The 26465-nt window shown below is 45.3% G+C and overlaps 1 protein-coding gene across 17 annotated transcripts in view; it reads left to right on the forward strand.

Moving 5' to 3' along the window:
• AGAP1 (ArfGAP with GTPase domain, ankyrin repeat and PH domain 1) overlaps positions 1 to 26465 on the forward strand; it is a 309586-nt gene that overhangs the window by 97604 nt on the left and 185517 nt on the right. For 13 of the 17 annotated variants that reach the window (XM_069021702.1, XM_069021694.1, XM_069021697.1 and 10 more), the window contains exons 3-7: positions 2789 to 2876; positions 16688 to 16773; positions 19678 to 19713; positions 20449 to 20590; positions 24459 to 24593. In XM_069021702.1, the coding sequence (XP_068877803.1) occupies positions 2789 to 2876; positions 16688 to 16773; positions 19678 to 19713; positions 20449 to 20590; positions 24459 to 24593 (487 nt within the window). The remainder of the gene's footprint in view (positions 1 to 2788; positions 2877 to 16687; positions 16774 to 19677; positions 19714 to 20448; positions 20591 to 24458; positions 24594 to 26465) is intronic. The other 4 variants (XM_069021703.1, XM_069021705.1, XM_069021708.1 and 1 more) reach the window with 1 other exon arrangement.

The raw sequence follows: 26465 nt of genomic DNA on the forward strand, positions 1-26465 counted from the left end.
ATAATTGGATTATAGCACTGCAAATGGTGGAAGCCAGCAGCACCAGCTGTGCCTGTGAACTTGTGCTCCAGCAGCAAGGGCAATTCAGGAAGCCCAGCTGAAATCTCTGCCTTCCCTGCACATCTGCCTGTGAGTCGCCTCTCTGTCCTTCCCTCACTCCCGGCTTCATCCTCAGGGCTCCTCATGGCTGAGGAACATAAGGGCCATAATGAAGGGAGAGGTTGTTCTCCTGTACAGGCTTGGGAGGTCCTTACATCGAGGTGGTTGCTGGATATTCTGATTTATTTCTAGAGCAGCTGCTGTTGTACCCTTTGGGCTCTGCAGGATTGTAAAGGGAACAGAAACTGGCTCTGGGAGAGCAGAGAAAGCCCTCAGGGCTGCAATAAAGGAAGGAGGTGTTTTTTGGTTTTTTTTTTCCCCAGTGTGCCTTTGAGGAAAGAACACGAGTCTTTGCCTCCTTTTTTTAGCAACGTGAGGCTTGGTTTCTCTCCAGTGTTCAGAAGGATATTCAAGGCCACCTTGGAGGGGGTTTGGAGCAACCTGAGATAGTGGAAGGTGTCCCTGCCCATGGCAGAAGGTGGGACTAGATGAGCTTTAAGGTCCCTTCCAACCCAAACCAGGCTGGGATTCTATGATTGGTTCCTGCTGATGCAGTATTTCAGTTTTACTTATGGATTTTGATGCTTTTATTGTGGTCAGGAGTGTGGTGAGACCAGCACCTTCGGTATTCCTGGCTCCTGTTTCTTCTAATGTTGAATAAGGATGTGTTAGGCAGAATAAACATGAGATATTGCTGGATAAAATCACTGAATTTCTTGCAGAAAATACGCAAAGTGCAGTTAGGCTCCTGTCCTGGATGGCTTTAAAATGCCAAGTGCCATCAATACTGGTTCTGATTATTCCCAGCAGGCTTTAGGAGGAGTGGGCAAAGTGGCTTGGGTTTGTTTTACAGCATGTCTGGCACATGCAAATAAATGATTCAGTGTTGCACAAGTCATAACTGAAAAGAGCAGTGAGTTGTAGCTGAATTTTCTCCTTCCTGAACTGGGTTAGGGTGGTATTTTTGTTCCCTAACATGCTTGTCATAACTTGGTGTATTTCAGACATATCCATAAATAAATGGAGATGACTCGGATTGTTTGTGTATAAAACAGGGGAGAGAGGAATATGACTGCTGTGAAAACAGGCTGGCATTTTTGCCATACTGTGGGGGATCAGCCTTAAAGCAAATATTAATGCTGATGAAGAGAGAAATTGTATCAGAAGCCAGATTTTTTTTTTTCCAGTGCAGAATTTATTGCTCCTAGTTTGTAGGAATGTATCAGAGAACCTGAAGTGCTGTCAAATGGTGTATCCTGATCTGACCTTTGGGATATTTTAAAAAAAAAAACCAAACAAAACCACAACTCTATCCTGGAATCATTTGATGTCTTTCAAATATTGGGGGTCTCTAGAATAAGACATCCCAGCCATGGGATGTTGCCTCACACTGGACCCCCAAGCTGATGCTTTTCTGTTGTCCCTGGCAGTTAGTTTTGGCACAAGTGTAATAAAAAAGAACATTAATTTCCATGCACATGGGGCTAACCACTTGTAAGTGAAGGTTTCACTGGAAAACTGTGTCTTGGCCAAAGGCACTGACCATTAAAAACACAGTTCAGCTTTCACACACTGAATTAACCTTTTCTGAGTGGTGGTGAATCCTGGACAGGGAGGAATTTGTACATTGTTGTGGGCAAAGGAAAAAAAAAAAGTGGGAAGGAACTTCTCATTGGGAAGCTTTGTATGGAAAGGGAGATGGTGCCAGTTTGGGGACAAGAAGAGGTGCAAAGGCCAAGCTGTTTCCTCACAGGGTTCCCATAGGTATTAATGGCTTTGTGGTGTGAGTAGGAGCAGACAAATTTACTGCAGTTCATGGGTATCTAATGGAGGGAAAAGTCATTAGTTGGAGAGGTTGCTTCATGTTCTGGGGGTAGGGGACACATGTTTAGAGATGATGTTTTCTTCCTGTGCCTCACCCCAGAATCCCTCCCTCCCCTGCTGCCCACGCTGTGGGATCAGCCCAAGGCCCAGGGAAATTTGGGCTGTTTGGGGTGCCAGCACGCATGGCTGGCTCCTATCAAGCCATTTTTGATAAGGAGGGTGGTTTCTTGCTGATTAGGATTAAGAAGATGGGGTAGAGAATGTGCAGTGATGTGCAGCTCGTTTGGCAATCTCGGGCAGATGAGCAGAGTTCCTCTTGTCCCCAGGGACCTTCTGTTCTGAACCTCTGGTGAGGGTCAAGTAAACAGGAGAGAACAGAGCAGGCTGGGCTGGTTTGAAAGGGGAAAAGAAGTTTCCATGGCCTCCCCCAAGAAAGGGAGCACGATGTCCTCAGCTCGGCGTGCCCCTGTAAAGCCACAAACCCCAAATATCCTCAAGTCTTTGGTATTTGAGCACCTCCAGGAAGAAAACTCCTGTGGTGTTGGGCTGAAATTCCTCCCTGTGAGGGTTGGCAGGCCCTGGCACAGGGTGCCCAGAGCAGCTGTGGCTGCCCCTGGATCCCTGGAAGTGTCCAAGGCCAGGTTGGACGGGGCTTGGAGCAGCCTGGGACAGTGGGAGGTGGTGGAACAAGATGATCTTTAATGTCCTTCTCACCCCAAACCACTCTGCTGTTCGCTTTATCTCTTGGCACATTTTGCACCATGTCTCGTTGTTTGGGATGGTCCTTCTGTGTGAAGCTTTTGCTTGAATCCACTGCTCTTTCCAGTTGAATTCTTTGTTCCTTTTGTTTTATTCTGAATTCCAGGGCATCGTGGGTAACCTGGCGAGCGGGAAGTCTGCGCTGGTGCACCGGTACCTGACCGGCACCTATGTCCAGGAGGAGTCACCTGAAGGTATGTGCACACACAAATCCCACTCTTTTCATTTTTTCCCCCCACAAACTACATCCTTACTCATTTTTGATCATGCAGAAATGAATTAGCAAAAAAAAACAACGACAAAACAAACCCATTTGCTGCTTCAAAATTCATGGAGATTTTTTGCTTTAGCGTTCTCCAGGCTGAGCTAAGTACATACAACGAGTAGAATTGTAGATTTTCCATAACTGCTTTAAATATTTTGGCCCCCAGTGTGTGTCCATATGGGAATTAGTCCTGATGGAGAGGATTTGACTGCTCTCAGTAGTGCTTAGCTGTTGAAAGCCACAATTACTGTCTGTAGGGGTGGATTTCTGTACAATCAGGATGTTGGGAGAATAAAAAAATCTTCACCAGCCTAAACTTAAAGGTGTAACTTGTCTATTGTTTAATATATTTAATATTTGGTCTTTTTTTAAATGTTCTTATGGCATAGAAAATTAATTTGTACGTTGTAGTGTTTAACATTAATCCAAATTAATAGCTTGAAATCAAAAATATCACAGTACCATATCAAGGTGTATCTTACAGTAACTACTTTTTTGATTATTTTTCTTTATCTGTTCTCCATATGAACTTTTAAATTCAACTCTGAGACACTGAATTTCTGGTTCCTTCTTTTCCTTACTGGCTGTTCCCTTCTTTGCAGATATGGATGCAGGTAACTATACATTGTCTTCATGGCAGCTCTTGTTTTGAAGGGACAGATGGTGGTTCCTGTACTAGAGTGTATTTCCCCCCCTTGTTCTGTGTATCATTTTGAGTTGTTTCCTTTTGATTTCAAGTCTTTAGTGCATCTCACTGTTTTTTGTCTCTTGCTGTAGTTGTCTCTCCAGCAGTAGTTTGTAGTTTCATGCATCTCTGATAACATTTGTTTCTAATTAACTCTTACCAAAGGAAGCTGTTTTAGTTCAGTAGTTGACATTTTAACAGCCTGGAATTGTAGTTAAAATGGGAGGAGGGAGGGAGGGAGGATCAGACAAGGCTTTTTCTGTGGGATTGCACTAACACTGAGGTGTTGCTGTTGGTAAGTTTGCCTGAAATGTTTTTGCTGCTTTGTAGCTAGAACTGACAATAATAACTGGTGATAGTAATTGAGCCTGTGCACAGCAGTGTGTGTGGATGTAGCTTCTGGATGCTGATGCTGAGAAATGCTGATGGAGGGTGTAGTGTCACTGAGTACAGCAAACCTTCAGCAAAAATCACTGTCTTGACAGATCTCTCCCCTCACTTCAGGAACAGAAGATACTTGTGTGGTTTTGTTGGTTTTTTTTTTTTCCCCTTGGAAGATGAAAATCTGTTGACAGGGCTAACCCTCCTCTCCTCCTAAAGGGTGCATATTTTAGGTGGTATTCCTTGGGAGTGTTGCCATCTGTCCTCTTTGTCTTGAAGGATTTTTATTTACTTTTTATTTTGCTTGAGTGACGTTGTGACTGTTTTTCCTGAAAGGATTAGATGACAAAAGCAGTGTCAAATCATTTCCCTGCACATAAGTGTGGCTGACAAGCCTCACTAATGGCACTTGCATTTCATTAACAGGAGGAAAACTGGAATAATTAAGAGCTCTAATTGGCCTTGTAAGGAATAAGGTCAAGGTTTCCAATCAAGTCAGCATTAGAGGAAGTTCAACCCATATAAACTACCCTCAGTAAACATTTCTAGTGGTGATTTGGTAGTGTTTCAGTTCTTTGTCAGAGAATCACAGAACCACAGGATGGTTTGGGGTGGAAGGGCCTTTAAAGCTCACCCTGTTCCACCCCTGCCATGGGCAGGGGCATCTTCCAGTAGCCCAGGTTGCTCCAAGCCCCTGTCCAAGGTGACCTTGAGCACTTTTAGGTCCTTCAAACAACATCCCTAGAAAAGACAGTGTAATCCTTCATGTGTGAGACCCTCGTTGATCCTCCCCTCTTCCTTTTCTGAGGGAGTGTAAACGTGCCAGATTGTTAAATTGGATAAAGAGGAGGATGTATATCGGATGTTAAGGTGTCAGCTGCTCGATCAGCTAAGAAAAAGCTGAGTTTACTGGCTTGGAATGGCTCCCTAACAGCTAAATTTATCAGGCATCATAAAATCAGTGCCTAATGGGTGAAGTGATGGATATTTGCTTCACGTGAAAGTGGTGATTAGGGCCAGGGACTGCTATTTCTACTCTCCTTTGCCTTCTAAAGTGCTATATTACCACGAAACCTGCCCTGCATCAGACAAGAGTCACATCTCCTGGAGGCCTTGAAGGCTTCAGCATTGCAGTAAATGAATTTGAGCTGTGTAAAGATGGCTTCATGTTTCCTTCAGCTCTCCAAGTGAGAGATTTCTCTTGCTGCCTGTCACCACCTCCCCACCGTGAGGAGGAATCCTACACTTCACAGTGTAAAGGAGTTTTCTCTCACTGCCTGCCCCAGTTTTTATTCCTGTTCAGAACTTTTCGGTCCCTAGTGTGTTTGTAACTTGGCAAACCTTTGTTTTCTCAAAGAATAAGTTTTTATTAGGAAGGAAAATGGCCTTGAGACTCTTCCTTTGCATATTTAATGTACGCTCAGCTGTGCTCCTGAGTGACACATTTTAAATCAGGTGTGAGAAAAGCACCAATGTGTTACCCTGTAGTAAGTGGGAATTTCAGTAGTCTGAGACCTCCAGTTTTTTTCTGTGATGGTACAACAAGGAAATGATGGGAAATAAGGAATCCTAGGGATTTGTGATCTTCTAAGGACTTTCTAAGTGATTGGAAGAAAAAGTACTATTGCTGGATGCTTTACCTGCTGAAACAAGCAAGATGTGGGAAACCTGGTATCTTTATTTCCCCCTCATCTAAAATTTAATTCTGCCTGTAGGAGCAAAGTGAAATGTGTGGGGTGTGTGGAATTTGAGACTGAGTTCTTTGCAGACCAAGGTGAACTGAAGTTTACAGGAGTAGTGAGTGTCAGGAGGATTCTGTTACTGTTTGGGTTTTGTTTCCAAAAAGCCACGGCGGTGTGAAACTTGACTTAAAGGTTTTTCCACATCTCTGGCCATGTCTGTGAATATTTTAAGTCATGTCATGATTATTTCAGTACTTTTTTTTTTTTTTCTTCCTCCAATGAGTCTAATAAAACAAAAAACCAAAAGAGAAATTGTGGTCCGGGTGTCTCAGCTGGGATGACAAAAAAGGAGGTTTTTTTCTCTACATACTCTGGGATACATTTAAGAGTTATTTATTCATTTCATGAGGAGTAATTATTTTTAGTGTTTTTAAAAAAGCATAAAAGCCATCCAGCATCGTGACTTGAGGCAGCATGTTGTTGTTGCAGTCAGTGGAGGTTTCATCTCTCTTTGTGGAGGAACTTAGAACAAAAATGAAATTTTCCCCCAGTAAAAGGTACAGAATAAAGCCTTTAATGTGTTTTTCAGAAAGCTGTGATCATTTGCTCTCTTTCCAAACTCGACCTAAAAATAATTTTACACTATTGCAGCGTTTACCACAGAACTTTTTTCAGTACCACAGTGAGCAGTGTATCCCTTGAATGGCAGGAATGGTCATGTTTATTATTAAAATACTAAATGAAGTGTCACCCTCAGCCTTCCCTTTGAAGCATGTCGTGAAAATAAGCTGTCAGCCTGTAACAAAAACATCCATTGATGATCTTCAAGCTCTTTCCAACCTAAAGGATTCTGGTTCTGTGTAGAAATTACATCTTGAGGGATGGATATCTGTGGTTTTCAGTTTATCTCGAGGAACTATTTCTGTCTGATGCTTCCTCAGCAAAGGGTAATTATGCAAGGAGGATTGAGGAAGAGTGCTTTAAAATTTCAGCTGCTTTTCTTCACATCCTCTTAAGAGATTTTCTCCTGGTCACAGACCCTTACACAATGTGTATGCAGAAAGTTCATGCATAATCTATTAACTGGGATGACCTTCCAGGTGTCTTCATTCAGGTCTGATCCTAGGCTGAATCCAAGAGTCTGAGCCTGATTCAGTTGGGAGAAAAAAGCAAAGGGATGAGCAAAGACTCCCTGTCCCTGGAAGTGTTCAGGGCCAGGCTTGGAGCAACCTGGTGGCGTGGAAGGTAGCTCTTCCCCTGACAAGGGGTGGAATGGGATGGGCTTTAAAGTCCCTTCCAACCCAAACCACTCTGGGATTCTTCTTTGCTTGTATCTGGTTGTGCTGAGAGATTTAACATGGGGTGGGGTCACAGTTTGGTGGTGTGGGCTGATCAGAACATGGAAGCTGCAGCAGAATTGGACAATTTCTCCCCTCTGCAGCACTGATATCCTTGTCCCCTTCTCCACATGGTTCCTGTAACTCTGCCTGCTGTGAACAATTAGGTTCCTGAGGCTGCCACTCTCTTCACAGAAGCCACTTGCTATTTTTACCCAGTTAATATTTCTCAAATACGTAGGAAGGCCATATTTACTAAACAGCCAAATTTGATCTTTGATGCATAAAAGGAGGATGTGTCCCAGACTAATCTGTGTGCTCTGTCCTCGGCGAGCAGCTGGCTGAAATGTAAATGAAGAGCAGAGCAGTGTGTCCTGTGAGGATGTACTCGGGTGCTCTCCTTGGAAACATCCCTGCCTTTTAGGTCAGGATTTTTGGAATTCCAGAAAATTATCATCATACATGTAAAGATTTACACAGAGCTTACACAAGGAGGTTTGGCAAGGATCCCAATATGGGTTCAAAAAAACCACATTAACCTTAAAGTAGCATTTTGTGGTTCTTGGGCTACAAAATGTGAGGAGCTGAAATTCTCTGTGTGGGTTTCAAATCCTTGGTGCAGTTCTCACAAGCCCCTGCAGCACTTTGGGGCAGCTGAAGGTTTTTTTGCTGTGTAAACCCACAGGCAGATGCTGTCTCATGTTCAGAAGACAGCGATGACTTGGGACATGTGTTTCAAAATTACCTCTTTTCAGTTCTTTGTCTGCCTTTTTGCTATAATAGTACCAAGTGATTATTTTTATTTGGCATTTCATGCTGACACCCAGATATAAAACAACACTTGTCTCTTTTTGATCCTTTTAAAGCGCTGCTGCAGTGGGTTCTCTTGGGCTTTTGGAGCCTTTCAGGCTCAGCATAAAAGAGTGTGTTTATGTATTCTGCCCTCTCCCCTCTGGAGCCCTTCCCTCTCCTCACCCTCCCGGGACTGCCTGTGTGGGTTAGAGAATCCTTTGAAAACCTCCCTGCTCCAGCTGTCGGGTTGGGGGCTGTTTAAAGTGTCACACAAATAAGGAGCTCTGTTAATTAAAGGAAAAACTGAAGTATTTGCTCTTCAGAAGGTGCCGAGGAAGCAGATTGCCAGAAAGGGCTTCCCTTGTAGGTTGTGTGCCTAAAAGGTACTTAAGGTGTTCTCCTGAACACCTTGAATGCCCAAAGAATTTTTTGGGAAATAATGTCTGTAGCATTTGTGTCCTTCTCCTAAGGGGCTCCTCTGAAGGTTGTGTCTCAGGTAAAAACTGTAAAGCAGCAGGTTTATGACTTCTGTTCCAACTTTAGGCTCTTAACAGGAATAAAAGTGGCTTCTCCCAAGTAACAAGTGGTGCTGCAAGAAGAAATGGCCTCGAGTTGTGCCAGGAGAGGTTCAGGTTGGATATTAAGGGAAATTTTTTCACCAGAAGGGTGGAACGGGGCTGTTCAGGGCAGTGGTGGAATCACTGTCCTTGGAAGTGTTCAAAACACCACATGGATGTGGCACTTGGGGATGTGGGTTAGTGGTGGCCTTGGCAGTGCTGGGTTGGTGATGTAAGAGGGCTTTTCCAGCCTGAACAGTTCTGTGATTCCATGATTTTAAGTCACCAGGACTCCCTGCTTGCTGCTGCTGCTGCTCTCGAAGCCAGTTTGGAGTGGCTCCTGCTGGACCTGCCTTCTGCTTTGTTTCTCAAATACTACTTCTGGATGTATTTTGAAATCAGAGCCCACTCTCTTACTCCTGATCTCAAAGCCAGATTTTCGTATTTTTCTTTGAATGTGTTCCTTGTTCAGCTTGTATTTGATTTCCTATTGTGAGCTTTTTTTGTTTTCCCCCCTCCCCTTCCACTGAGTCTGTTGCTGTTTTGGGAACTCGTATCAGAAAGCAGGGGCGTAGTAGGTACCTGATTTTATTCAGTGTGTTGAATTCTCACCAGTCCTCTCAATTTGCTGCTACAGCAGGCTGTCACCAGGTGTCTGTACCCATTTTAGGGAGGGCAGATTACGGTGTAATCACTGCTAAGTCCAGTTTTAGCTTCAGGGTTGCTATTTGTGATGTGAAACTGTAATGAAAGGACAGCTATTACAGGAGCTGGCTAGGTATAAAAAGCAAAGGGATGCTTAAAAAGGCAAGAGGGGTAAGAAAAGGCCTGAGATCTGCGTCAGTGCTTAGAGGAGGTAATTTTTGGGCTTATCTTTGTGAGCTGTTGAGGGTTTGTTAGTACATGTTAAGATTTTGCAATTACGTTGGAAGCTTGTGAAGTCGAGCAGAAATTTTGAGCAGATGAATTTTGGGTTAGATTGAAAGCTGGGATGGGTTTGTCTGGAAGATGAAATGCCTGAGAAGCCAACTTAGAAGGAGCTGCAGCAAAAAAAAGAGCAATGATATTTTAAGTCACGGGGCTGACTTTATAAGGAACTTTATTTGGAAAGTGGTGTTTTGGGCTGTAAATGTTTAAAACTGGAAAAGACTGGAGATGGAAAAAGGTAGGAGGGTGCTAAAGTGCTATCACATCCTGCCTGAAGAAACTGACTCACTGGGGTTTTGTCTCCTGCTGCTTTGATAAAAATAAGCTTTTAAAATTAGATTTGTGTATATACAGTTAGTGGGTGTGAGGTGTAAGCAACTCTCTGCACCTGCTGTCAGTAAAAAAAAAAAAAACCAAAACAAAAAAACAACAAGAAAAGACAAAAAAAAAAGATGAAAAAGTGAGCTATTAGTAGAAATGGGAGCAGTGATTGAATTGTAGGTCCTTGGCAGCTTGTGTGGCTGCAAGAGGCTCCTGAGCCTCGGGAGGCTGGGTGGGTGTGAGGGCTCTGGGTGAGTGTCAGAGGAGGGGGTTCCCCATGGGTTCCTGGGGGTTGTTTTTCCTCCCTTTTCACCTGTCAGAAACGCTTCTGAACTGTGAGGACACGCAGCGTGTTCGGCTCTTATTTGCTCAGTGCCACAGCTTTTGTGTGTTGATGTGAGGTGGGTGTCTGATAAAGCTGTGTTACTACTTCATGGTGGACTGAGGGGTGTCTGAACCTAAGGTTTATCCCTGGAATTGGGGTGTAGAGCTTTGTATGTCTGCTCCTACTTGATATTCTGGCCTGTTTACCTGGAACCATAATAATTAATAACTGGGAAAATGGGAAAAGTATTACTCTTGCCCTAAAAAGGGATCAGCAGTTTATTTCTTAGTAAGATCCTGCACCTCTTCTCTCTTCCTCATCTTAACTAACCATAGTTCATGTGCTTATTTTTCTGACTGGGTATTTGCTAGGCAGATTTAGGTCCTTATCTTCCATGGGATGCCCTGTCCAGATCCATACAGGCTGAGGCTGGCATGGTGACACAGGCTAGGACAAGCTGTCCCCTTGTCTGCACTCTGCAGGAATTCCCAGCTGCTCTCCTCTGTTGTGCCAGAGGTTTTTGCCATCCTGCCCCATCTTCCCACAGATGGTTTGTCCCTACTTTTGTCCTCGTGATGCTGCTTTTGTTTTTCCCCTCTATTTCTCCAACTCGTTAACGGTCACGTTGAAGTACAATCCAATTTCCTACCATAATTGCAGTCCCTCCTGCTTCATTATCTAGAAACTAAATAGCCTGTTACTTCCATCTTCTGGGTTATTAATAAACTGGGTGCATGAGAGTTGAAACTGCTGCAGAAGCTTGGATTAGTGTCGTTGTGGCTCTTTCAGATGAGCCATTTGATGGGGACAGAGTGTGCTTTACCTCTCGCTCTGCACTCACGTTACAGTGATTTATTTATTTTTTTTTTTAAGACTGGCCCTCTCTAATTGGCTTAGCACAGTCTGCACTGGCTGTCAGGAGCTTTGCAGTGAAAGTAGAGCATGCACTGCTCTGCTCCTGAGTCCTGTCTCTGGGTAATGAGGGGAACTTAATTGCTCAGAGGCCGGCTCTGGTGTGTTCCCATTTATCTTGGTGGTTAATCAATCACCTTCCTCCCCTTCTGCCTGAGATAAAACACTGGATCTAGCTCAGCCTGTTTATCATGGAATTCCTAGCATGGTTTGGCTTGGGAGGGACCTTAAAGCTCATCCCATCCCACCCCCTGCTATAGGCAGGGACACCTCCCACTGTCCCAGGTTGCTCCAAGCCCCATCCAACCTGGCCTGGGACACTTCCAGGGATCCAGGGGCAGCCACAGCTGCTCTGGGCACCCTGTGCCAGGGCCTCAGCACCCTGCCAGGGAGGAATTCCTTCCCAATATCCCATCCAACCCTGGAGAGTCTATGCAGCTTGAGGTAATTTTTATATATATTTTAAAGTGTAATATGTTTTCCTGACTGCTGAAAAACTTAAAATTCCACTGATTTCCCTTCAAATCACTGCCAGGTTTTGGGGACCCATCACATCTGTCCTTCTGGACAGACACTGCAAATACATCAGTGGATGCATCTCAGAATTAAGTTATTAAGTGTCATTGCAGCTGCTGCTAAAATTCCAGCAGTAAACCCTCTTTCCATGGAGTTGCAAGATCATATATTAGTGCTTCCTTGCCAGTTTTTAAGTAAAGATCAGATTATATGATGCAATATTGCATTTATATATGGTGCCTGTGGCAGGGTACCTTGCTTTAATTGGACTTCCAGAAGACCTCTCCACGTATTTCCTAAACTATGTCCTAAACCTATTGAGAGAAGCAGATGGTGGGGGTTGAAAAGCTCAGTCTAGGCTGCTTTTGTTGGCTTTTGGGGTTTGTTTTACCCAGGTACTTTGTTGGGAAGGTGGTCCAGGGATCCCTTTGCAGCTTTAGTCTTTTGTGGTCTTTGATCCTCAGCCCAGCTCAGCCACTCACAGTTCCTGAATTATTGTTTAGCACAACAGTGGTTGTGTTAAGGAAATACCCAAAATCAGAGAATCATGGAATATCCTGAGTCAGAAGGATCATTGATCCAACACAGACACCCCACCAGTCCCACCCTGGGCATCCCTGGGAGCGCTGTCCAAACGCTCCTGGGGCTCTGGCAGCCTCGGGGCCGTGCCCATTCCCTGGGGAGCCTGGGCAGTGCCCAGCACCCTCTGGGGGAAGAACCTTTTCCTTTTTTAAATTTTTTTTTTTGTGGAAATGCTGCAAAAACCATTTTAAAATCAGTTTGTTTAAATAAAAAATGTGAGTAGGAAACCAGAAGACCGATATCTGACCATCTGTTTGAACGGAGAATTTTTGAACGTGTTTCCCTGAAGAGGAGCCAGGTTCTTGGCACTATTTTCTATCTTCTGAGGGGGGGGTAAAAAAAAAAAAAAGAGAGAACGTGCATGTGTGAGACAACTGGCTGCTGTTGTCAAAATGCACATGTCACTGGGAATATAAAATCCAGGCTTTTAGAGCTGCCTCAGTCCTACCTTCTGTCTCGCCCTGCCACAGTAGGCGTTCAGCTGCTGCCTGCGCTTGTCGTGTGGCCAGCCCCCCGAATTTATCTTTCTCATATGGCTAAATAACTTCATCCCCGTGGCGATTTGCTTGAATAAAGAGCCTGGTGAGTGCAGTGGAGCCCGGGGATACAGTAGGAAAATCAGCGGCTGCTCCGGTGAGCAATTACGCGGTGGAACAGCTCTCGGCGAGAGGAGGGGGTGGCCGGGCTGTGAGAGCCCGGATTAAAGCCTTCATCCCCGGAATTCCCTGTGTAACATCCACCTTCTGTAACAGAGAGCACCTCTGATTACAAACGTGTGCAGTGTTTGTAATTAATACCGATTTTCGCTGGATGGTTCCTGCGCCGCCGCTGGTTCTGCGCGCTCACCTCTGGAGCATCGTGCATGAAAACGAGATCAGGAAGCTGTTGTTGATTCCCCCCCATCCCGATTTGTGCCGGCTCTTTAGCCAGGGTTTGTAAATCGCTGGTGCACAGAATTTATTTGGCTTTATATTGATCAAAGCTGGGTATTTACGTGGGCATTTTGCAGCAGGAGCGTGGCCAGATCACACCTGAGGGAGCGGGGTGCTTTATGGGCTGCTTAGCAAGTCCTGCTCTATGGCAGGTGGGTTTGGGCACAGGAGCAATGTTTGTCACCTGTAACAATTCTGTGCACATCTGTGGGAATGGATAGTGTCCTAGCCCTGGAAAACTGGGAATAGCTGCCTTCAAGTGCCTGTGCTGCCCTGTCCTTCAGCTGCCAGTCCTCCTCTCCCCGTGGCCTCCTGGGGCAGGTACATCTGGGAGCTGAGGAACTCCCTCATTAAAAAGCTGCGTGTGTCATAATCCTGATGGGACCAGAGCAAAGGCAGCCACCTCCCCTGGGAGCGGTGCTGTGGGTTTTGAGCTCGTTCTTTACATTCAGAAGGTCATTTCTTTGTTCTCAGTGCCATTGGTTCAGACAGCAATTCCTGGCTCCGTCACCTACGCAGATATTTAGGAAAATGTGGGGTATTTTGTAGCCCTGGGAGACTGTTTGGCTTCCTCATGGGTTGCTGTAGTCCAGTATTTGAACTGGCTGATCTCTCTAATTCCTCTTTGCCTGTGGTACTGTACAAACTCCAAGATGTATTTAAAAAAAAAAAATTAATGTAGTGCTGTCCAAGCTGAACCATCCCAAAATCACTGCCCTTGCCCTGCTTTTGCTTGCCCAAACTGCTCATGGCTCTCATCAAGGCTCATCAAATCAAAGGCAGAAGCAGTTTATTGTTTGCCTTAATCCTACAGCCACAGATACCTGCAGGGTACAGCCTTGGACTGTATATTCTGCACTGTTTATGCTTTTGTTTGTGGAAATTCTTGATATTGAGGTAGGTTTTCTTAATCTGTCCTGTGCAGCACCTAATTTTGTGGTGTGCTCGTGATGAGGGCTTCTTAATGGTGTAGGAACACAAGTTATTAGGGATGAGTCCTGCTGTGAGCTGAGATTTGCATGGAATAATTCTTACTCGAGGGATGAGTGGGGAGTTTGCTGATCTGTTTCTGAGCCTTCAGATTTGTTTTGAAATATTTAGTGCAGCTTGGAAACGCAGGGCATTCTTTGCAATGGTTTGGTTGGAGGAGTATGAAATTTAAACTATTTGTCATGAAATACTTAAATCCAAACAAAACTCAAGGAATGTGTGAGGATGTGCCTATTCCAGCTAATGAGCACATCCTGCTTTTAAGGGTGAAGAAGCCCCCTGAGCAGATGGGAGCTGACTGTGCCTGTTGGCTGCAGCAGGGTGTGGCAGCCCTTGGTGAAGTGGGACAGCATGTCAGGATCTGAATTTAATACTGGAAATAACAATGATTGCACTGAGCTCCAGGCACTGTGTTTTTGGGGAAGGCAAGGAGCACGCCCCCAAGCTGATCATGTAGTGTGGATTCACCTAGGAAAAGAGCTGCTGGATAACTTATACTGCATTTATTGCATTTAGTATCCTTTTCCAAGCTGCTCTCAGCAGCCAAATCATGAAGAGTAAACCTCTTAGTGCTCACATTTGTGAGCTGGGTATGTACACTCAAATACTTTTTTATTTTTCGATTCTCTGCTTATTTTATTCCACCCTGTCTGTACCTTCTTTGTGCTTCTGAGGACTGTTTGAAGGTACAGTGAGCCTGGCAAGGCGTCCTGTTGACCAGAGGAATAATGAGTTGGCTCTTAAACGCATTCGGTGTGTGGTATTTTATAATTAGCTGGGGGAACTTCCAGTGTTTAGAAAAAAAAGGAAATAGGAAATGGCAATTAGGCAGAACTTTCCCTCTCTGATCATGCATGCACTGCATTTCCATTGTTACTTACAGCTTTAAAACCCCTCTCTGGAGGGCTCTGTATTAAGTAATTCATCTTCGTTAACGCTTCATTGGGAAGCGCGTGCAATTAATCGGCAACGTATAGAAATAATGGCCTGATTAATAGAAATCCAGTTCCTGAGAGCTGAGACTGGTTTTCTTTACAAGTTTTACACTTGCTTGTGATTGTTCTCTTCAGGTTCAGTAATGATATATATATTTATCTGCCTCTTGATCTGTGAAGGCAGGGTTGAAATCTGCTTTGTGAGCGAGATAATGAAAATCCATACGTAGCTCTTCTGCTCCTTCTGTGCCCTTAAATAACCAGAAATGTGATAGTCTTAATTGTTGCATGTTTAATACTGCTTATAGGGTAAGTTCATAAAGAAAAGATTTTAAAAACCCCAAACAAAAATCCCCCCAGCACAAACCCACAAAACCTCATGTTCTCACATCTTTTATTAAACACAAAATGTGTTTAAACACGTTTAAATATCGCACAGAGCTGAGCTGTGGAGTGATCTTGGTCTGAAAGCTGCTGCTGTGGTTGGGCTGGGGGGAGTGGTTGGGTCTAAGCCAGTGTGGGGTTCCCCTAAGGCAGCAATTTTTGTGCAGATTGTTGTGTTTTGAGGATCAGCATTAGCTTGGGTGTGCTGATTTATTTGCTTGGAGAGCAACTTGGAGGTGTTGGCTCTCAGCACGTGTTTCAATGCATTGGTTTTGGTACAATGGCAATTCTTGAAGCTGGGAAACAGGGATTAAATTGGAACTAATTCCAGTTTGAAAAAATAGGGGTGAAGAGAGAAGTTTAGGGTGTGTTAAAGGATGTGTTTTATCTCAGTGTTGTAAGCTCAGCTGTGAGGTGTGTGATGCTAAGCTGGAAGCCTTGGGGGCTTTGGGGCTTAGGTGGGGAGATAAGAGTTGGTTTGCTCCAGGAGAGGAGCCCAAATGCCTCCCCAGTGCTTAGGCCAAGCTCGCTAATCCTGGCTTAGGCTCCGTCACACCCGGGGCCCTAAATGGGATTTGTCATTTTCGAGAGAGGTAGCAGAGTGCCCAAAACATGCTTTTAGCCCCAAAAGAAGCAATCCCAACCCTGCCCTGGGGTTGTGGCTGAGTCTCTGTGAGCCAGTGGACAGGAGGGGACAGAGCAGCTGCTCCAGCTGCTGGGGTTGGAGCCTCCTTGGTTGTTCACAGGCAGCCCTTGTTCCGCATTCCTTGGAAAGACAGGATCAGGAATAGGACGTGGCTGGAGGCTACAACTCCTCTCGTTTTATCCAGGTGTCCAAAGCAGGTGTGGGGTTCATCCCAAGTCAGCAGCACAGCGTTCCCTGTTAGTTTAGCCCATCTCTGCAGAGGCCCCACCATTGTAGCTGTTTTGTCTAACATGTGTCTGGTATCTTCCCCTAACTGTGGTGTGTGAGTACAGAACTCTCCTTCCCCTAACATCCCACGTGTGCTCTGAGAACTGGGCTTCCCTTGAGGAAATGCTGATTGACACAAGAAACCGATTTTTGGGACGGGACACGACCTTGTTTGCATGCAGCTGTCCCACTTTGCCTTTCTTAGGGACAGTTTTCTCACCATTATTTAAAATAAAGGTGGTACATACGGGGTTTTAACTGTGTGTATCAACCCCAGGATGCCTCACGTGGGAGTTAGTGTTTGTAATGCAATTGCTGGCTTTTTCCCACAATATCCTTACTCTTTATATATATATGTAAAATATATATATATAAAAATAAGGCAAGTACATGCCTTAACTTTAAGTAATTCCTATGTGTCTGCATATAAACTTCAGTTTATTCCAGTCGTTGGTTAATTTGCAAAAGACCTTAAGGACACGTTTGGGTTTTTTTCCACAAGCGAAGCCTTTTTCTGTTTTGCATTTTGTACCTTTGCTGCCTGTAATGAGCTGCTTTGTGTGTGGCAGGTGGGAGATTCAAGAAGGAGATAGTAGTTGATGGACAAAGCTACCTGCTGCTGATAAGAGATGAAGGAGGCCCTCCGGAGGCACAGGTGAGCCCAAAGCCTCGCTTTCCTTGCTTTTTAAAACTTCCTTTGAAAGAAGTGGCTCTGCTTTGTTCTGTCCTGGGTCCTTCTCATGCTCCTGCTGGGAGAACTCCAGCATCACCCTCAGGTGAAAAAGATTTTGTCCAGCAAATGGGTGGGATTTCAGTCACAATGCATGGGTGAGTGTGGGTAGCAAATATTTGGGATTCTGACAGAGACCATGCAAGTAAGGATATAGAGTTCATTTATACTGAATTCCCAAGCAGTGTGCTTCCCCTGGTGACACATCAGGATTTCATGGAAGCACAGAGTGGTTTGGGGTTAGAAGGGAGCTTAAAGCTCATCCCATCCTACCCCCTGCCATGGGCAGGGACACCTTCCACTGTCCCAGGCTGCTCCAAGCCCCATCCAGCCTGGCTTTGGGCATTTGCAGGGATCCAGGGCACATCCAGCTGTCACCACAGCTGCTCTGGGCACCCTGTGCCAGGGCCTGCCCACCATCACAGCCAGGAATTCCTTCCCAATATCCCATCCAACCCTGCCCTCTGGCAGTGGGAAGCCATTCCATTCCCCCTTGTCCTGTCACTCCAGGCCCTTGTCCCCAGTCCCTCTCCAGGAGCTCTCTCTGGAGCCTTCTGTTTTCCAGGTGAGCACCCCCAGCTCTCCCAGCCTGTCCAAGCCATCAGCCTTGGAGAAGACGCTTGTGGGTTTGTGTGCCTTGACCCTTAACTCTGTTTTGAGTAAGAGTTTACTCATGTGCTGCTTAAATCACCTCAGACCCAGCCACCCTTTCTGCAGGCTTGGGCATCCTCCTCCTCTTCTACCTCTCCTCACCTGGCCGCTGGCAGGATTTCCTGAGTGTTGGCTGCTGCTGGCCTTGCTAAGCTCGGCTTTTCCAGGAGGGATCAGCTCCCAAACAAGCAATAATTTAGCATCAGGAACTGCGCTGTTGCCAAACAGCTGAGGGGGAGCGGTGCCAGCAGCAGCAGCTTGGGTTTCAATGCACCACCACAGCTCCAGGAGGGTGAGAGCGTGAGGGGAAGGTGCCAGGACAAAGGGGAAGAGAAAGGACGTGGAGGAAATGGAGGCTGAGAGAGACATCCTGGAAGGAAGTTCCAGGACAAAATGAAACGAGTGTCGCTGGCACATCTGCAGCCATGTCAGCAGCAGCAACAAGGAAAGCTCTGTCTGGGGCTGGCAGGGATTTGGCTGAAGCACCCCCTAGTTTCCAGCCTGTGATGCTCAGAGAACGTTCACTCATCTGAAAATGTAAATAGTGGAGGTGTAAAGGTACATGGAGCAACCTGAGATGGTTTGGTGCCTGAAGAACTGGGTTTGCAGAGCTCACAGGAGCTGGCTGCAGACTGATGAACAACAGCATGGGCTGTGCTTCTGGTACATGCCAGGAAAATTTGGGGCCTTAATTGCTCTTGTCCAGTGGAAGCTGTCCCTATCCACGGCAGGGGGTTGGAATTGAGATGAGCTTTAAGGTCCCTTCCAACCCAAACCATTCTGGGATTCTGTGGTGGCTGAGATTTGTTCTCCCTCCACATGATTTGCTGAAGAGGTTTGAGGTGTCAGTGCTGTCTCACCTTTCAGTACGAGGGTTTCCTGTAAATTCCCTTTGGAGTTTTTGGGTGTAATTTCAAGTTACATGTCTATGAAAAATCTTTAACCTGTTCATTAATTCCTGCAATGAAAAGTTTGCTTGTGGGTTCAGGAATAACTGGGATTGAATTCCAACTGCAGTAAGGAAGGAGCTCACATGTGGAGTTCCTGGCACTGGGTCGTGGGTGTTCCCCAGGTTACTGTCCCCTTCTTTTTGGCAGGAAGGGACAAAAACCAAACTTCCCTGAAGACTCTTTTTGTAGGTCTCTGATCTCTCCTTTCTTTGCCTAAGATAAAATGGTTCAGAGATGAAAATAACTCAATTTCCTTTTGTAAAACCAAATTAACCTAGTGACTGACCTACAATGAGCTGCTGCATGCAATTTTTTTAAATTTAAAACTTTTTTTTTTATAATTTGGTTTTGGGCTTGCCTTGATTTAACAGCTCTGCTCATTCCCAGTAATAAGTCTGAGAATGGATTTTTATACCAGCAGCTGATTTATCCTTGTTTCAAGCCATTCCCTGCACAGCACTGTGGGTAAGATATCCAGGGTTTCCAGACCTTGTGTGTGTTTCCCGAAATTCCTTTGGTTTTCCATACCACAGGTCTGATACCCACAAAGATTAAGCTGCATTTCAATATGAAAAGAGAAGTAAGAAATTACTGGAAATGTTTTTTGTCTGGAGGAACTGTGTTGTATAAACCTGTGGAGTGCTTTAAAATGATCTTTATTAGAAGGCTGCTGTACACACTGCTCAGACACTGAGGGTTTAGAGAGACTGTTGCCTTCCAAATGGATGCCTTAAGGATATTGCAGTTGTTGGGAAGAGTCCTTGGCATGATGCTGCTGAATCTAGTCAACAAAAACCATTTTATAATGAGATCCAAGCCCACATTACCCAATTAATGAAGCTGTCTCCAGTTCCTCTGGCTGCATATTCTGGTTTGAACATTTAACAGTGTTGAACATTTAACAGTTCACATTTAACAGTGTGGTGGTTGACCTTATTCTGGCAGAGACTCTGCTGTGTGTAACCAGTCCTGTCCTTCCCCTCTGGAAGATTGTTCTCCTGTCTGTCTTGAAAACCTCAAAACATTTTTATCTATTTTTACTCCAAAACAGCCCAGGCAGTGTTTGGTTTCAATACAATCTTCATGAATATGCAGAGCCTTTCCCCAGTGAACCTCCCTGCAGCCCTCTCTGTTCAGTGTGTCCCCTGGCACGTTGTAGTAATAACATAACAAAGAGCATGAAAATCCCCTGGCTGAAGCTTGTTTCCATTGCTCTAAATTTGGGTAGGAATGGAGTCACTTAGGGAAAAATAAAGGCAACGAGGTAAGCTGGAGGTCTTTTTTCTTGACACTCTGTTTATGTTTAGTGTCTTTAAACAGTCTTACTTCACTTGTGAGCTAAAAGCTTCTCACTTGCATGGTGACTGGGGAGCACCTTGGCTTGGCCTGTGCACCTGCATGTCTCGTGGCAGGTTCCTGATGCCGAGAGGGAGCAGTTTGCTCTTACACTGAAAGCAGAACGAGGCACTTGGTGCTGTTGGCTCAATTGAGAGTGTCTGTATGGTGAAGAATCGGGAGTCTCAAATGAACAAACATGGATTAAGATGTGAGAATTCCTAGCAATGCCTGTCCTGGCCTTACCAGCAGCATCACCATGCATCCATGCACGCAAATCCCAGCATGGGGACTCAGTCAGCACTGGAGATGAGCGTTGCTCATTTCAGATGCACAGACCCAGCAATCTCGGCCTGCCTGCTGTGTTTTCTGTGAACCAAACTCGGTGTGCGCTGGCAGTTTGGTGACACACCCCAGTGAAGAGGAGATGCTCTTGTGGGGGAAGGAAATCCCTTGTGTATCCCAGATGCCCATGGCTTGCAGGGTGATGAGATTCATCATTTTAGCAGCTTATCCCCCTTTTGAGGCCTTGGTTGTTGTCTGTGAGTTTTTCTGACGTGCTTCTCCCTCACAGGAAGGTAAGAACGTTTCTCTCGTGGTTTTTCTTCTTTCCCCCTCCTTGCTGCTCTTCTCACAGTTGGCCTTTTCCTTTTTTATCCTGCAGTTTGCCATGTGGGTGGATGCTGTTATCTTTGTGTTCAGCTTGGAGGATGAAGTCAGCTTCCAGACTGTTTACCACTACTACAGCCGCATGGCCAACTATCGCAACACTAGTGAAATCCCCATGGTACTGGTGGGCACCCAGGGTAAGTGCAGCCCTCATTTCCAGCTGGGTTTTTGAGACCATACTGACTCTTCCAAGCTGGCAAAGTCATGTCCTGTCCTCTCCCCTTTGCTACAGGGCCATGGCATTGCAAGGACTGGTTTGAGGTGGGAGACAAGTGTCCTGGCAGTGCTCTTGGAGGAGGAGTGTAGGACTTCAGCAGTGAAGAAAGAGGGGGATTTTAGGTTAGATATGTACAAGAAATTCTCTCCTGTGAGGGTGCTGAGGCCCTGGCACAGGTTGCCCAGAGAAGCAGTGTCCCTGGCAGTGTCCAGGGCCAGGTTGGACAGGGCTTGGAGCAACCTGGGCTAGTGGAAGGTGTCCCTTCCCATGGCAGCACAATGCGTTTTAAAGTCCCTTCCAATCAAAGGCTATTCCAGGATTCTGTGACTTGCAAGGAAATTTTAAATACTATTTTCAGTGCTTGCTGGTTGTGGTGGTTTTCTTGCTCAGCAGGGAGATGCCCTTGTTGAATTTGGGCAGGTGAATCAGTTGTGTAGGGAATTTCTGAAGTCAGACCAGTTTCTATGTTCTTGGCAGTCTGGAAGGGTTCAACATCCTGGCATTGCTGAGAGGCAAAAGGATGAGAGGTGGAAAACCTCCAGCAGCACGGTAGGAAGCAGAACTGAACCCTGGCCTCAGGCTGTGCCTCTGGGAGACCTCTGTAAATCAAGCAGAAATGCAGCTTTTTGCCACCTGAGCCAACCTCTTCCCCCCTTGTCTGAAATAGCAGCTGTCCTACAGGGAAATATGGCAAGGGAAAAGTACCCGAAATACTTCAGCTTCTTTGGCATTTGAGTGGTCTCTTGAATATTCTCTGCCCCGTTGTGCCAGTGTATCCCGTTAGTATTTCACCACTTTCCCATACTGTGGTTGGTTTGGAATGGACTTGGAATAGAACACAAGAGTTGGAGCTGTTCTGTTCCTGACCACATAAATCACAGAACTATGGAATCATTAAGGTAAAAAAAAAAAACCTTTAAAATCATCAAATCCAACTCTTTCCTCAGCACTGCCAATGCCACCAACTAAACCACGTCCCCAAGTGCCACATCCACACGACTTTTAGATCTTTCCAGGGATGGTGACTCCAGCACTGCCCTGGGCAGCCTGTGCCAGGGTTGGGCAACCCTTTTGGCACTATTGGCTGTTTCTTCTCATCCTGTCCCTTGTTCCTTGGGTGCAGAGTCCCCCCGGCTGCCCCCTCCTGTCAGGGACTTGTGCAGAGCCACAAGGTCCCCCCTGAGCCTCCTTTGCTCCAGGCTGAGCCCCTTTCCCAGCTCCCTCAGCTGCTCCTTGCTCCTTTTAAGTTCCTTCCCACTGGAATGTCTTTTTGAGTGTATCACCAGGTCACTGTTCCGTGTTAGAGGCAGAACACAGGTGGTGTGAGTTGTTCTGTCATTTCAGTTTTGGCCCTCCTCTCCTCCTTTGTAGTGTGTCCCAGTGGTTTTGGTGGTGTTGAAGCTTTTTGCTGTTTCTTCAGCCATGTGGTCAGGGAGCAGTTGGCCTTCCCCTGCCTCCTGCCAAGGGGTGACAGCGCAGAGGGGCTGTGTGGGCATGTGGGCAGCAGGGAAGGAGGAATCACAGCCCAGCTGGGGGGAGGAAACAGATGATAAGAAGGAAAAAGGGAAGTAGGAACAGAAAAAGTCTTAGGACAGCAGAAGCTCCACCAAAAAGCAGAAGGGAGCTGCTTTGAAGGGGCCACGTTTTGGGCTTGAAGCTGGATTTGAAAAAGTGAACGGGAAATATTTCTCCAACTTCTTTTTTTTTTTTTTTTTTTTTCCTTTGTGCCCTTCTGATGCTGGGTATGGTTTTGGGATATGGTTTTTCATCTCCTTCCTGTTCTTTCCAGGAAAAGAAAAGTTCCTTTTCTGTCACAGCACTGATGCAAAGGGGATTTTTTGAAAAGATGGAAATAATGCTAGTTCTAGAAATAAGCATCAGGAAAAAACACAGCTTTTTGTCTGTGTTTGACAGCGAAATAAAATATATGAAATACATAAAGACACTTGTTAAAATGCATATTTGAAATATACCTTTTTGATATCAGAGAATCCCAGAATGGTTTGGGATGGAGGGCACCTTAAAGCTCATCCAATTCCAGCCCTGTGCCATGGGCAGGGACACCTTCCACTAAGGCCATGTTGCTCCAAGCCCTGTCCAACCTGGACTTGGTTTTATCAGGTATTTTTGAAATGAGGTGTGAAATGAAGTCTTTCCCAAAATATTAACGCTGGCCCAATGCTTCCTGGTGTTCTCCCCTGACTTGCAAAGCCAACTCAGTGCCCCGGCCTGACCCACCTCGGAACAAGGAGGCAAATTTCAGGAAGCTGTGGTGTTCTGGAACTGAACCCTTATCAGTTCCTTTCTGGTTAAATGTTACCAGCGCCCTCTGCTGATTAAAAACATCAGGCTCCTACTTTTCCCAATTCCCCCTTTATTTTTGTTAATTGGATCTGGTGAGAAGGTAATGGCAGCGTCAGGTTGAGGTCTGGTCCTGTCATGCCCAGGGCAGAGCTTCAAATACGGCTTTGCAAGAGCCATTGACTCCATATTTAGGTTGAGGTGATGCTTTTTTCCCAAACAACAAAGATAATTTTGCTGCTGTGGGCAGTTTTGCAGATTTTAGGGAAGACTTGCTGGGCAGCTGTAAATGCTGAAATTGGTGCCTGTTGTAAGATCTCAATGATCTGGGTTGGATAGGGCCTTGAAAATCACCCAGTGCCACCCCCCTGCCATGGGCAGGGACACCTTCCACTATCCCAGGTGGTCCAAGCCCCATCCAACCTGGCCTGGGACACTTGCAGGGATTCAGGGGCAGAAGAGTAGCATGGTAATCCTGGGGGGAATAAACCCAAAGATTTGTTCATAAGATTACCACTTCAAATAGTATCACCTTTGTATACAGAGTTCATCACTGTGAGGGAGTAGCAAGGAAGAAGCTTCTTCATCTGTTCTGGTGTAAGGTTTTTTCAGCTCCTCTGGATAAGCTCTAGAAAATGAAATTTCTAATCTTCAGCTTTCATGGAAAGAAGATCTTGGAGAGAATTACCAAGCATGACTGTTTAGAAATTTAGAGATTGTTTATATAATTTTGAGCAGCTTTGCAGTATGTTCCCACAAAATCTCATGGTTTGCCTTTACCACAGGGTTTGAGAAAGTAATTTACAATAAATTCTGTTTCTTAAAAATAGTCGTGTTTTGTACTTCACACTCCAGTTACTTGTAAGTCACTGATATTTAGAGGCCTAAAAATCATTTGGCATGTTTGTAGTGCTCACCCACTTGTTTCCCTAAATATGATTTACATCAGAACTTGTGTTCTTTCGTGTGATTGTGGGTTTTTTCTTTTTTTTTGTTTGTTTTTTGGTTTTTTTTGGTTTTTTTTGCAACAACTGAGCTAAATGTGTATATTTAAGGAAAGCAAAAAGCATTTGGAGGGTTTTTCCCCTGAATTTTAGAATCAGTGTACTGGTAATTTTAGTAAGGAAATGTAGAATTAGTGATGTGCACCCTGTTTCATGGTTTGTGTTTAAACTCCCTTCTCTTGGCTATTGGTCATTAGAAAAGGAGGTGGCCTCAGGTTGCACCAGGGGACGTTCAGGTTGGATAATTGGGAAAATTCCTTCACAGAAAGGGGTTGTGAGGCATTGGAACCATCCCTAGAAATGCTCAAAATCCACGTGGATGTGGCACTGACACGGGTTGGTGGTGACTGTGGGTTGATATTACACTCAGTGGTGATCTCAGGGCTCTTTTCCAACCTCCACGACCCTCCTGTGACTCTGTGAATCCCAAGGTGGTGTTCCCAGGTGACCTTTAACGAGTGTTTTCCCCCTGTCCTTGCGCAGATGCCATCAGCTCCACCAACCCCCGCGTCATCGACGATGCCAGAGCCAGGAAGTTGTCGAATGACCTCAAGAGATGCACTTACTACGAGACCTGTGCGACCTACGGCCTCAACGTGGAGAGAGTCTTCCATGACGGTACAGCTGCCTTTCTTCATCCAGCACATCACTCCATGCTCTAGCTGTTCCTTCCCAATAATGGCCCATCTGGGATAGCTCAGATATTTGCCTGCTTAGTTGAAGACAATGCTGATTTTTAGGCTTTTTTTGTTGTACCTTCTTAACTTGAACACACTGTGCTGATGTGTTCTCCACCAGCACCTTCAGTCTTAACCTTATCTTTAGCTGGTTTTAGTCCTTATTTAATTTTCAGTTTTCTTTGGCGTTTGCTTTATTTTAGCAAAGTTTTCTTTGGTTTGGTTTAGTGCTCGTGGAGAGGCCGAGGGGCTGTTCGTGCAGAGTAGCTGAAAATGGCGTGTTCAAGTACCATGGTGTTCACGGGGTGTTAGGAATTGAGAGAGGGGTTGGATATTGGGAAGAAATCTTTCCCTGTGAGGGTGGGCAGGCCCTGGCACAGGGTGCCCAGAGCAGCTGTGGCTGCCCCTGGATCCCTGACAGTGTCCCAGGCCAGGCTGGACATTGGGGCTTGGAGCAGCCTGGGATAGTGGGAGGTGTCCCTGGCCATGGCAGGGGGTGGAATGAGATGAGCTTTAAGGTCCTTCCCAACCCAAACCTTTCTGGGACTCTGTAAGAGTGTTGTGTTGTAGGGTTTTGATCCTTGTGGGTCCCTCCCAGCTCGGGATAGTCTATGATTCCATGATCCTGGAGTTCTGTGTGAGATGGACTCTGTGCCCCCTCTAGTGGAATTTCAACCAAGTGTCCCGGGGCTTGGCTGGCTTCTCACCAGTCTCCTTTCATGGCTGAACGTGTGTCAGCCCCTCAAAACAGCAGTTTTCTGTGTCTAAAAAACTTCTTGATTAAGTTTTAGTACTTCTCAGAGCTCCTCAGTTCTGGGGGTTTTTGTTGCCAGCTTCTCATTGCAAAGGTCCTGCTCTGTCTGTGCCTATGTGAGGCAGTGTCACATCAGCACCTTGCAATGGGGTGTAAAAAGACACTTAAAATTAAAAAAAAAAAAAGGCAAAAATTTCAAAATTTTACACGGAATAAAACGACAAAACATTATAATGTTTACATGGAGGAAAAAGAAAACCATTGTAAATTTTACGTGGAAAAAAAAGAGGCCAAACATTTTAAGTTTTACATGGAAAATCTTGATGTGCACCCTTTTTTTTACCCATGCTGTTGGTCAGATTTCAGAGAAAAGCATTTGAAGCTGCATCTTCTTGCTTTGCTCCCTGTTTTCTCTTGAATTAGTTGCAAAAATTACTGTTTTGACTGCTTAGATTTTCTATATTGATTAGGAGTTTCAAAGAGCCATTAGGGGGTTTTGTTAGCACATTTATCTTTGAGTGCTAGCTACAGTTAGACTGTTGATTATATATTCCAAGTCGTGGCATTTGTGCCTCTGTCTACAGTCTCCTTCTTGGTTTGTTGGGTTTTTTTTTGGTTTTTTTTTCCTTTCTCAGAGCTTTTGAGAGAAGTTTCTTGGCACAAAGCTAGTGTGAGAAACTTGCAGGCTTTCAGGAGGCTCATTTGTCTCTCTGCTCCATTTTGGTCATAAGAAAGAATTGACAAGGATCATGTGTTTTAAGAAATATTAGGGTGTGTTGGTTTACCCCTGTGGCAGCCAACCAACTCTTTAATATTTGCCAGCTAATAGGATTAGAAATGCTTCTGTGTGAATGGGTTACACTTGCCAGACACGTCTGGGAGCGAATCCAATTCCTGATAGTTTTTGCTGTTTATTTCAGCAGGAAACAAAGCAACTTCTTAACCCCATTAAGTGAGGGGGTGTGAATGAGCAGTGCAAGCTGTTAATAGGGAGCACTTGATTGAATGTCCCTTGGTTTGTGCTGCTCTGGGGCGTTCAGGTTCAGTGTAGCTTTAATG

Source organism: Aphelocoma coerulescens, chromosome 7 (assembly GCF_041296385.1).
Source record: "Aphelocoma coerulescens isolate FSJ_1873_10779 chromosome 7, UR_Acoe_1.0, whole genome shotgun sequence".
NCBI classification, from domain to species: Eukaryota; Metazoa; Chordata; class Aves; order Passeriformes; family Corvidae; genus Aphelocoma; species Aphelocoma coerulescens.